Here is a 13,298-nt window from a genome sequence, read left to right on the forward strand (position 1 = left end):
TTCAACAAAGTCTTGATGCAAACATAACACCATCTGTGAAAAAGCTGAAGTTGGAAAGAGGATGGCTTCTACAAATGGATAATGATCCTAAACACACGTCAAAATCCACAATAGACACCTCAAAAGACACAAGCTGAAGGTTTTACAATGGCCCATATAGTTCCCTGATCTGAGCATCATGCAAAATCTGTGGCTAGACCTCAAAAGAGCAGTGCATGCAAGACGACCAGGAATCCATCAAACAAGAGTTGAAAGACTTAGCTGGTGACAAAAAGTGTTTACAAGCTGTGATACATGATGAAGCGGTGTTACTAGGTATTAACCATGCAGGGTGCCCAAACTTTTGCACAGGCCCATTTTCCTTTTTTGTTAATTTAAAAATGTAAAAGATGAAAATAAACTTTTTTTTTGCCTAAAATAAAAATTAAATGTATCATATTTAACTTTCTGCCTTTTAGAGATCATATATCTTCAACTTTTCACAATAACAGTAATTTTTACAAGGGGTGCCCAAATGTTTGCATGCTGCTGTATTTTAAAATGTAATGCCATGATGACTAACCAAAGTGATGAAAACTAAAAACTAAAAGGGTCATCAACTGTAGATATTTTAGATCACTGTGTAAACTTACACAAACTCAAAGTGAACATGATAGTAACATGAAAGAAAATTGATTCCCCTAAGGACATTTTGTCACTTTTTTGTTTAAGGACTTTTAACCAGACTGTTGGAACCTTTGAAGAGCTTCAAAAATACCTTGAGGGCTATGTGGCCAACCTCACACTGGATGATGAAAGAAGGCATGCCAAGTAAGCTCTTTTTTGACAATGTCTAAAATTATTTAGAACATTTCATTTTTTCTGTTAAAGTAATATTAATAATCATGCAATATACAATTTTGTAGAACAAATATTGGATATAAATAGTTTCTATTTTTTCCACTTGAAGAAAACTCTAATTTAGGAAATATATTATCAACGGGTTTATTTTGGTAAAACAACCACAACGCACGTTGCATATTTGGAGTTAATTTTTTGTAGTTTTTGAATACTCAGGGCTTTCAGTCATATGGGCCCAGCAGGCCTGGTTTTAGTCACTGATCTAGTGAGTGGCGGCTGTAACTATGCCCCGACTGACTGACAGCCGGCTCAGCATTGCATCAGTACAGAGCTAGCTGCCAGTCACTGCCGGGATTACACTCACTCCTCACTATGCAAAGTGTGGTGACTGAAGCCACGCTGGCCACAACCCTATGACTGAAAGCCAAAGGCTGTTGGGAGGAATAAAGTTAATTTCCTCCTGGCAGCTGGGCCCTCACTGTGGTGATCGCATAACGTTAGAATGATATTAACCTGCAGATTAACCCCATATCTGCAAGTCAATAGCATTTTCTTTTTACATGACAGGTTTCCTTTAATGAGGCTGTTTCATTATGCCACCAATATTTACTTGGTAGGCACTTGATAGCTGTGACTCATTAAAGGGAGCCTGTCACCAGGAATTTCCCCTATAAGCTGCGGCCACCACCAGTAAGCCCCTATATACAGCATTCTAGAATACAGTATATAAGAGTCCAGGCCACTCTGTATAACATAAAAACCCCTATATTATACTCAACGAGTGGGCGGTCTGGTCTGATGGGTGTCGCTGCTCTCGGTCCGGCGCCTCCTCTCTTCTTGCGATTGTTGTCCTCCTGCCCAGCCCCGCGTGCATGACATGTCCTGCGTCATTCTCCTGCGCATGCGCACTTTGAGCATTGTCTTATTGATAGTGAGCGGCTTATCAGATAAGAGGAGGGGTTGTGGTCAGATGACTTGGCACAAAGGCTTCTAGTTACAGCAATGATAATGTCCTAGAGATAAAACCTTCACTGTAAGTAAACAACAGAACAAAGCTTAATAAATGATATATCACTGAAATCTGTTTTCAGCCCCCTATCTCCAGCTTTCTTCACATTACATAGCAAAAAACTGCTGATAAATTCTCTTTATGAATGAATGTTTAGAAGCTATACTAAAAAGATTTTTTTTCCCCTAATTTCATCCCCTTACTATAGAAATGTAGGAAACCTGCCTTCACAATAAAATATTTTTTTTTGTTTAATAGCTCTAAACAGAAAAACATGTTTAAATGTGATTTGACTTTTCTTTTTTAGGAAATCCATAGAAAGACAGATTAACAAGATGGTGTCACCGGAAATGATTCAGATGATGGAAACAGTTTCCAAATTTTCCTCTTCTTCACCTTTTCATGACCTAGAGATTATCACCACGTTGGGTGTTGGTGGGTTCGGGAGAGTGGAACTTGTAAGGGATTTTACTACCTATTGATTTACGACCTAGAAAATGTTGTAAACATAGAAATATGACTATGAACTATATATTGTAATATAATACAATGTATAAAGAAATTATCTGTATAGTTTTCTCCTAACTCAAAATCCAACATTTTAGATGTGACGGCTGAATGAGCTACTATCCATTATGCTGTGTACCTAAATCCTACATGCAGGCAGCAAGGGATGTTTCCATAGCTTGTAATACAAAATGATTAGTAGAAAGTGTGACGACAAGGACTCTGTCAGTGCCCAGCATGAGTTAAGTTTCTTAAAATTCAGCCGGACATGAAGATATTTTGTTTATAAACTGGGGATATACACCTCATTGTTTCTGACTCAGGAGTCTATTGTTAAGGTACCGTCACACTAAGCAACATCGCTAGCAACATCGCTGCTGAGGCACAACTTGCTTAGTGTGACATCCAGTAACAACCTGGCCCCTGCTGTGAGGTCGTTGGTTGTTGCTGAATGTCCTGGGCCATTTTTTAGTTGTTCCTCTCCCGCTGTGAAGCACACATCGCTGTGTGTGACAGCAACAGAGCAACAACTAAATGTGCAGGCAGCAGGAGCCGGCTTCTGCGGACGCTGGTAACCACGGTAAACAGCGGATAACCAACAAGCCCTTACCTTGGTTACCCGATATTTACCTTCGCTCTCAGCTGTCAGTGTCGGCTCCCTGCTCTCTGCACACGTAGCCGGACTACACATCGGGTAATTAACCCGATGTGTACCGTGGCTATGTGTCCAGGGAACAGGGAGTCGGCACTGGCAGTGTGAGAGCGGCGGACGCTGGTAACGAAGGTAAATATCGGGTTGGTTACCCGATATTTACCTTAGTTACCAAGCGCAGCATGCTTCCACGTGTAGCGACGCTCCAGCAATCCCTGCCAGGTCAGGTTGCTGGTGGGATCTCTGGAGCGTCGCTTAGTGTAACATCTCACCAGTGACCTCCTAGCAACTTACCACCAATCCCTATCAGGTTGTATCGTTGTTGGGATCGCTGGTAAGTTATTTAGTGTGACTGGGCCTTTAAAGTTCTTGTTGACTCGTGTAATTACCTTGGCCAGAGAGGATCAGATACCCAGACAAATCAATTGTGCGAACCTCCATTGTATTGCTATGTGTACTTGGATGCAATGTGGCTTGGCTATTTCTCCCTCATCTCTGTCAGAGACCATTACTGCTGGGGATATTTTGTATATGGCTTGAGATCTAGTCAATATCCAGCCTTATCCACCAATTGTGAAGATCCCGGTGGTCTGTATGGAGAGCTCAGGGATATAAGAAGGAGGACTGTCCATTGCCCGGGTTGACTCTTGCTACATGATACCAATCTAGGATCTGCGGATCCGATTGGCAAACCATAGCTGAACCTGGATTACAAGCCCACAGGAATTTAGAAGTGGCTCAGGAAAGGCAAAAACAATGTTACGATCGCACTGCCCGACCCCTAGAATTTGCCTGTGGACAGAAAGTCCTAGTACTCGTATTGGTACGGAAAAGCAAACTGCAAGCCATGTGGGCGGGTCCATTCACCATTACCATGAAATGTGGCAATACTGACTACACCATGGAACTGGATGGAGCAGGTGTTCGTGAGCGTACTTACCACATCAACAGGCTAAAAGCTTATGAGGAACGAGAGGTCACCAATTTAGCAGTTTGTTGTCCAGAGTTAGACGACCCAGAGTTGGACCAGATCCCAGACCTATTAGTGGACTCCAAAAGGGCAATGGGGGTAAAAGATGTGTCACTGGGAGAACAGCATTGTCCATCACAGAAGCGACAGATATCAGACATTCTCGGAACATATGAATCCCTGTTCACTAGTCAGCCTGGTAAAACCCCCTGGTCCAGCATCATGTCAACACAGGGGCAGCCACTCCACTAAGACAACGCGCCTACATGGTGACCCCTCCTGTGTTGGCAATGATGAAGGCCGAGGTGGATGACATGTTAAATATGAGAGTCATAGTTCCCTCCTATAGCCCATGGGCTGCCAGTGTTGTGTTGGTGCCAAAAAAGGACAAGAGTACTAGTTTCTGTGTGGACTATAGATGGCTCAATGAGGTCACGATTACAGATGCTTACCCCATGGTCCCTGTGGATGAACTACTGGATAGGTTAGGGGGATTTCGGTTTATATCTACCCTCGATTTGAGCAAGGTATACTGGCAGATCCCACTCACAAAAACTCAAGAGAAATTGGCCTTCATAACCCCTTTTGGCCTATTTGAGTTTATCAGCATGCCTTTTGGGATGAAGAACTCCCCAGCTACCTTCCAAAAGATGGTAGTCCATTTACTGGAGGGATGTCAGGGTTATGCCCAGGCCTATTTGGATGACATCGCTATCTTCAGAGACACTTGAGAAGAACATCTTCAGCACATGTCCCAGGTGCTGCAGAGGGTAGCCAAAGCCCAGCTTACCATTCGACCTGACAAATGCCAAATGGGGATCGCCGAAGTGCTATACCTGGGACATCGGGAGAGAAGTGAGTGCATTCGTTCCGAACCTGCAAAAGCAGAAGCCATTACACGGTTTCCAATGCCCGGTAAACCAAAAACAGGTCTGCGCGTTCCTAGGAACCGCAAGCTATTATCGAAAGTTTATCCCCAATTACAGTACCATAGCAAAAACGCTCACTGACCTCACAACCAAAAGATATGCCCGTAATCTTATCTGGACCCCAGAATGTGAAATTGCATTCCTCCAGTTGAAAGATCGGCTGGCCCAGAGCCCAGTCCTGACTGCTCCTCACTTCCGTCGCAGGTTCATCATCCAAACAGACGCATCAGACACAGGACTAGGAGCTGTACTTAGCCAAGTGGGGGATAATGGTGACGAACATCCAATAGCTTACCTTACTGTTGGACCGAGAGAGGGCTTACACCACCATAGAAAAAGAATGTCTGGCCATAGTCGGGGCCTGAATAAATTTCAGCCCTACCTCTATGGCAATGAGTTCACAGTCCTCACTGACCACAATCCATTGAGTTGGCTAAATCGCACTGCCGAGGACAATGGACGCTTGCTCATGTGGAGTCTGGCGTTCCAATGCTACAATTTTTCCATCTCCCATAAACATGGCAAGAACAATGGAAACGCAGATGGTCTTTCCCGTCAGGTGGAGAAGGATGAGCCTATCCTGTCTGGCTAATATTAAGAAGGGGGAGGAATGTGACGACAGGGACTCTGTCAGTGCCTAGCATGAGTTAAGTTTCTTAAAACTTAGCCGGACATGAAGATATTTTGTTTATAAACTGGGGATATACACCTCATTGTTTCTGACTCAGGAGTCTATTGTTAAAGTTCTTGTTAACTCGTATAATTACCTTGGCCAGAGAGGATCAGAAACCCAGACAAATCAATTGTGCGAACCTCCATTGTATTGCTATGTGTATTTGGATGCGATGTGGCTTGGCTGTTTCTCCCTCATCTCTGTCAGAGACCATTACTGCTGGGGATATTTTGTATATGGCTTGAGATCTAACCAATAAGAGCCCAGCCTTATCCACCAATTGTGAAGACCCCGGTGGTCTGTATGGAGAGCTCAGGGGTATAAGAAGGACTGTCCATTGCCCGGGTTGACTCTTGCTACATGATACCAATCTAGGATCTGCGGATCCAATTGGAAAACCATAGCTGAACCTGGATTATAATACTACATGGACTTCAGCATTGAATGCAAAGATTCGGCTGAGATATCAAAGACTACCAAAGGAAGGAATTCAACTTGGGATAATCCAGTCACCTTACTAAAGGCTTTGCGATCCTCAGCCAGCTTCCTAAATCTGGCATTATTCCATTCTCGGTGAGTGCCCACCGAAAGCGGGGTGCTGCTCGTTTGGAGTAAGTAGCCCTGGAAGCTCTGAGGCACGGAAATTCTAATCCCTGGTGAGCCAGCGGAAGGGTGAGAAACTGTTGCCGGTTACATTCTGTGGCTTTGCTGGTTATGTGCCATATGCCAGTAATTGTTTGGGGATTCAATAAAGTCTTAATATTGTGATTCTCTCACCCTGTGTTGTCTGAGTAGTGTTCCGCCCATGATTAAGGAGGTCAGGCGTTCAGTTGGGATGAAGCCTGGGCCATGCTGTCTTTCTAAAGTCGGCCGGGCCAGCGGACAAGAGCATCCACTGACCCCCGGGTCTCCACAGAAAGCACACTGAAAGTGTTGGAAATGATGTACGGTGCTCCCCACTTGTCACAACAGAATTAACCTGTGGGGCTCACTCACATGAGTGTATAAATTGGACGAGGCCAATGCAAGAAAATCTCGCATTGCACTCGGACCAATGTTAGTCAATGATGCACGCAAGTTCTGAAAGTTTTTCCTTAGCTCTTGTTGGACAGAGGAGAAAAAAAGCAGCATGGTTGTTATCTCGGCTCTCTTGCACCGATGCAGGTCTAGGAGGGAAGGGGAGACATCGGCCTGAGCTTGGTTGTCATCATTCTGATATACACGGAGACATACGATGGAGAGACTAATCTCTCCATCTTCTCCACACCTGTGATTCGGTTCCCATGCGAGAGTATTGGGTAACAGTAAATGACACTCGGATCACACTCGCAGCAGAGTTTGAGCTGAGTGCTATTAGCAAATTGCATTGGATGCTCTCACATCGGATACTGTGTGACCCCAGTCTTAGGTTCAGTTCATAACAAGTTTGTGATGATCTTTTGTTCCCAGTATACACTGGAAAAATCCCCAGACATATAGATCTAAAATGTACATGAACTTCAAAATAACTAGTATACCCCAAATATTTGGTTGGTAAATTTCTTATTAACCTCTTCCAAACATCCACTGTACATGAGTTCGGGTGTATCGAGCACGCTCAGGAGCGAAGACTGCATGGTTCAATATCTGACAGCGACATTTAAGGGGGCATACCATTTCAGGCACCCATTTGCCTTCCCTGAGACGTGACCGTGGGTGGTGATGCTATATTAAAGGTTGCCTGCTGAAAGCTCCAATGGCTGCCATGTTGGGACTCCTGTGAAGCTAAAGCCATAGTAATGCAGTAGTATTACAGTATATAGAAACAATTATCTGGTGATCACTGGTTCAAGTTCCCTAAGAGGACTAAAAACTAAATCTTAAAATCTAGTTATCAGGTATCAGACACAAAAGCATAGATCCCTAACTAAAACAGAACATTTAATGATATTATTTAAATGGTCCGTAACCACAATACAAAATAATATAACAAACCGGTGCACAGTGGAGAGGAGGAAATAAATCCCTACAATATATGCTCCCGACTGTGCCCTACTCACCCCCTAAATGTACGATATGACGCCCCCACTCACTGACGGTTGTCCCTACTATTACCCTGAAAACCCCTACAAATAAAGATAAAGTGCAGTGTACATTACATAAAGTGATATAAGTGCAATAACCGGGTTCACAAAACCCCCCAAAATTATTAGGAGGTTCCCAGCATTCTCTATGAGTACCACAACATAAGCAGAGACAGCCTGTATGATAACTTATCTTATCATCGCCTCAAGCCTCAACGCATTTCCCCAACAAATCTGGTTCATCAGGAGGCCGATAATTATCCATTGTGGCTAGATAAACCAAGTAGCAGCAACCATGCTGCCGGATATGGCACTATGTCCATTTTAGGGACTTTTATTTTTGTCTTGTTTAATGATCCTTGGAACAGTCAGTTCTTTGGTGAACACCAGTGAAAAGTGCCTGTTTAATATCTCAACCTTTTCTTTGTCCTCTATGATTAGCCTGTTATAATCTTTTATGGAGCTTATACCATCCTTTTTTCCTTTTAGCATTGATGTGGTTTCTGAAAATTTGGGGGGGGGTTATTTTAATGGTGTTGGCAATTTTTGTTTGAGCAGCTAAATTTGCTAGCTTTTTTTTTTTTTTTAATTTCCTATTGAAAAAATTTATACTCTTGAAATGCTAGAGTTTATATTGAAATTATCTCTCCAGGACAGGAGACACACTCTAGCGCAGCGCCACCTATTGGAAGTAGTTATCCTAAAAGTTAAATGTGGATTTCTAACAATCCTTTACATATAACTTAGGATATATATGCCAGATCAGAATCCCAATTTGCAGACACGGTGTTTCGGGGTGCTTGCCCCTCGTCAGTGCAAAGTATGGGGTGTCTGATCTGGCTAATGAGTTTATATTGAGAATTTAATCCTCTGATAGTATATTATTGGCGGTTGGAAACTGGAGTACATTCAGGAACCCCAATGCAAAAAGTGGTAGAACGCCATACAGATATTGTTGTTGATAAGACTTGAACCCAAGACCCAAGCAATATAAAGCACCCATCCTGTCTCAACTGCAGTGAAAGTGAATGTCATACATATGCAACTGTACATAGCTACATTGATATAGTACAAAAAAATTCCAAAAAAATTTGATGCTGTATTATATGTAAATAAAATAAGAATGCAATGATTTAAAAATCTCCTATACACATATTTTATTTTGTATGCTGATTTTTTTTTTTTTTCACCAGATGATGATTTTATACTAATTTTTGTTTGCAATTAATGGCTGACATTCGTGGGAAAATGTTCTAGTATAGTATCCTATAGATAATATTGATTCTGAAAGTAAACTAAAGGTTGTCTCACAAACCCGTTGGGGTGTACTCATTTATGCTCAGCACTGTATGTTTTAAAACCTTTCTAAAAAAAAGATGCTCAGCACTACAGGACACCAGGTCCATTTTTGCATAAATCGTTTCATATTTTGATACATCATATACAGTATTTACAATGTGGAAAATAAGTATTTGATTGATTTGATAGATTTCTGTACCAAATATTAAGTCCTGTTTTTCTATTGTACCAAATATTTATTTCATGCAATGAAATGCAAATATAGTATATAGTATTTAAAAATCAATAGTATTTAAAAATCATACAATGTGATTTTCTGGATTTTTTTTCAATTCTGTCTGTCACAGTTGAAGTGTACCCACAATAAAAATTACACACAAAATATAACATACATTTATGTGAGAATATTATTCAACTTTGGTGATTATACAAATGATCAGTGTTTTTTGTTTTATTTGGGGGGGTGTAGGTCAAAGTGAAAAATGACTCCTTAGCATTTGCTATTAAATGCATTAAGAAGAAACACATTGTGGATAATAGGCAACAAGAACACATACACTCAGAAAAGAACATTTTAAAAGAAGCTTGTTCTCCATTCGTAGTGAAGTAAGTATGATATAGCAATCAGTGTGTACAGATTAGTTTATCTATGGTATGACTTACATGACTTAAAGGGTATTGAAAATTTTAGCAGTATTTTATATGTTGCAGGTAGATATGAGAGGAGAGCTGAGAAAATTTGAATTCACCAAATCCATACAGATCTTCCCAGGAAATTCAATTCACAGGTTCTTTCTGCCAATTGAATGTCCTTTATTATGCTCTGCGGTCTCTTCAGAACCCAGAGAATAACAAACATAAGATGTAAAAAAATGTATGCTCATCTCACTGCTCCCCTGTCCGACCCCTCCGCAGCTAGCTGGTCGTCAGATCCTCAGCGCTGTCTGTTCTTTACCTTGTCGTGAGCTGCAGCTCATGGCCTGTTCACTTTAAGTTGAGACTTGTGGTCACAACCAGCCCTTGGGGTCATTGCACTTCTCACATCCATAAAGTTGTTGTGTACCGTGGACCATGTGGTCTGCAGTAGTTACTATGCCACCATGGCAGAAACAAAAAGAAGAAAATATAAAGAAATATAGTTTTTGATACTAAGGGGTAATCAATTTACCCCTGTTTCTTGGCAGTGTGGTATTATGTGGTGCACTGCGATTAGTCCAGAAAACATGGAAGTCAGTGGTGCGGTAGAAAACAACACATTTACTTATTGGAAGCTTACGTAAGTACAGTCAGGTGAATGACGCCTTCACACAGGCTCAATTCCTATACAGCACTTACAGTTACTTTCCAGGGTAGTAATGTGATTATACATCAGATGCAGTGATTCCTTAGCTTCTTTTTCTCCTGGTCAACACAATTCTGACCACACAATTAACTGTAACTGAGGCTCTGGGTTCTGATATATATATACACAAGAACTATGGCTGCTCCCTTACCTTCCCCCTCAGCTTCTCCAGAACATCTCATACAGAGACAAAATATCTCCTGTCTTTCCCAGCTAAGCCCAGAGACACAGTCATCTGGTATTACCGGGTGACCTGTATGCCATATATGGAAAGCAGGTTTGATTTACTAACCGCTATCTACCTACTTTAAAAATCAGCACTGAGGAATAAGGACCCTCAACGACTGTCGTTAAAAGGCATATCGGTGGTCGTTGCGAGGTTAAAGTACCTAAAATAAAGAAGTTGCTCCATCATTAAGCACACATTATTCCCTGCACATGTCTGCTGATCTGATCAGTAGATGTGCAGCTCACGATCATGGGGCACCAATAGGTTGTCATGACAGTACGGGGTCAGTTAATGGCCCCTGTTGCTTTCATGACTCACTTCCTGTAAATGCCGGCAGAGCGCCAACACTTGCATTTCTGCTGCTCAGATTGATGCTGAAGCATTGCTCTGATCAGCAGAAGTGATCGGACAGTCCAGGCATAAGTCCAGTAAGGGGACTAGTAAATTCAATAACAAATGTAAAAAAAGAGTTTTTAAAAAATATGAAAAAAACCCTTAAAAGTTCAAATCACCCTCCTTTTGCCTCATTGAAAATAAAACAACAAAAAAATACACATATTTGGTATTGCCGTGTTCAGAAATGCTCGATCTATCAAAATATAAAATCAACTAATCTGATCGGTAAAGGCTGTAGCGAGAAAAAAAATCAATATCCAGAATTACGCTTTTTTGGTTGCTGCAACATTGCAGCAAAAACAAGCAAACAATACATCGCATCTACTCAAAACTGGTATTAAAAATGTCAGCTCAAGACACAATAAATAAGTCTTCACGGAGCCCCAAATTCATGAAAAATGAAAACGCTACGGGTCTTGGAAAATGGACACAAAAGCGCAATTCTTTTATATTTTTTTTTTACAAACTTCTGAATTTTTATTTACTACTTAGATAGAAGTAAACCTATAAATGTTTGGTATCTTCTTGCTTGTACTGACCTGGTGAATCATATTACTAGGACATTTTTACTATATAGTAAACATGGTATATAATAAACCCAAACAACAATCGTGCAATTTCACTTTTTTGCAATTTCACTGCACTTGGAATTTTTTTCCTAATTTCCAGTATATTATGGGGCAGAATGAATGATGACATTCAAAAGTATAACTCGTCCCGCAAAAAACAAGCCCTCATTTGCTAATATTGATAAAGAAAATAAAAAAGTTCTGCCTCTTGGAATAAGGGGAGTAGAAAAACGAAAAAATTGAAAATTGCCCTGAAGTGAAGGGATTAATGGTCTGCAGATTGGTGAGGGGTCCAGGTCCTGACGCGCACACAGCTTTTTAGCCTATGCTTTCTGTGTTTACCACTGTCAACCACAGAGTAAAGGCCGCTTTACATGCTGCGACATCGCTAGCATTCGCTTTAGCGATGTCGTAGCATGTAAAGCGGCCTTAAGGCTAGTTTCACACTTGCGTTGTACGGTATCCGTCGCATTGCGTTGTGTGACGGATGTAACGGATGCGTTGCATATAGTGGCACAACTGATGCGACAGATCCTGCAAAACAACGCAATCCATTGTAGCTTTTTTTTCAGCAATTTACTCAACTGAGCATGCGCAGTTGTGCAAAGACGGATCCGTCACAGGAATCTGTCAAATAACGGATTCCGCCGGATTCCGCCACCATAGGCTTCCATTATAAAAATGATGGAAGCCGACGGAATCCAGCACATTGCGTTGTTTTGACGCTTTGGGAAGCGCAGAAAAACGCTACACTCTGCGTTCTTTCCACCCGGCGGATGCAACGCAACGTTGGCCGGCGGATACGACACAAGGCCATCCGTCGCAATGCGTCGTCAATAAATGTCAATGGGAAACAGCGCACGGATTGTGCTTTTTCCCAAAGCGTCGGATTGCGACGGCTGCCAAACAACGCAAGTGTGAAAGTACCCTAAGGAAAGCAGAACTGATGTACTTTGTGCATATTGTATCTTGTGCTTTCTATTTAGCCTTTTTTCATATTGTTGATGAGTACAAACCTTTTTCAGGTTATACCGCACTTTTAAAGACGAAAAATATGTGTACATGCTACTTGAAGCATGTTTGGGAGGAGAACTATGGAGCATCTTGAGAGATAGGTAAAAGTTTCTTTAATTACCTTTTCATTTACCTTACTGTATTGATATTAACAATAGATAATATAATGAGTTAATTTATTAAATTTTTTTAGCTCAAACCACAGCAAGCATACTTGTATATTAAATTCTACCAAAATCTGTGCCCCTGTTAACATAAAGCCTGAGCAGTAACCGACTCAGCTACATATAAATGATCAAAGAAGGCTTTTATTTTTTAATTAAGTGTTATTGGAAGAGAGAATGAAAAGCTTCTAATATCTGACCAAATTTTACATTTCACAGAATCACTATGTGGGCACTCAAAACCAATATGCTTAAAACACTGTCAATGTGGCACATGTACAGTATAATGCCAACATGATGCCGGAAATTGAAAACATTTTATACTCACATGGAAGATGTCAACTCTTTATTCCAGAGGGAGTTTTGATGAGACGACTGCTAGATTCTGCATTGGATGTGTGGCTGAAGCTTTTGAGTATCTACATCAGATAGGTGTCATGTATCGAGATTTAAAGCCAGAGAACTTACTACTTGACACTGAAGGCTACGTCAAACTGGTAGGTATACTATAGAATTGGTTAAGAGCTGTAAATCTAGACAGCCATCCTGCCAGTGTTTTACAAGGGCTGTAGGAGAGATAGAAATGTATTTTTTTTCCAGGGACTTAAGAGGTAAGGGGGGACCTTTCCTACTTCCAAAGTA

General features: G+C 41.3%; 1 protein-coding gene across 1 annotated transcript in view; it reads left to right on the forward strand.

Moving 5' to 3' along the window:
- PRKG2 (protein kinase cGMP-dependent 2) overlaps positions 1-13,298 on the forward strand; it is a 138,936-nt gene that overhangs the window by 83,375 nt on the left and 42,263 nt on the right. The window contains exons 10-14 of the mRNA XM_075352421.1: positions 712-810; positions 2,157-2,307; positions 9,412-9,548; positions 12,504-12,593; positions 13,012-13,153. Coding sequence (XP_075208536.1) covers positions 712-810; positions 2,157-2,307; positions 9,412-9,548; positions 12,504-12,593; positions 13,012-13,153 — 619 coding nt within the window. The remainder of the gene's footprint in view (positions 1-711; positions 811-2,156; positions 2,308-9,411; positions 9,549-12,503; positions 12,594-13,011; positions 13,154-13,298) is intronic.

Source organism: Anomaloglossus baeobatrachus, chromosome 1, assembly GCF_048569485.1.
Source record: "Anomaloglossus baeobatrachus isolate aAnoBae1 chromosome 1, aAnoBae1.hap1, whole genome shotgun sequence".
Lineage (NCBI taxonomy): Eukaryota > Metazoa > Chordata > Amphibia > Anura > Aromobatidae > Anomaloglossus > Anomaloglossus baeobatrachus.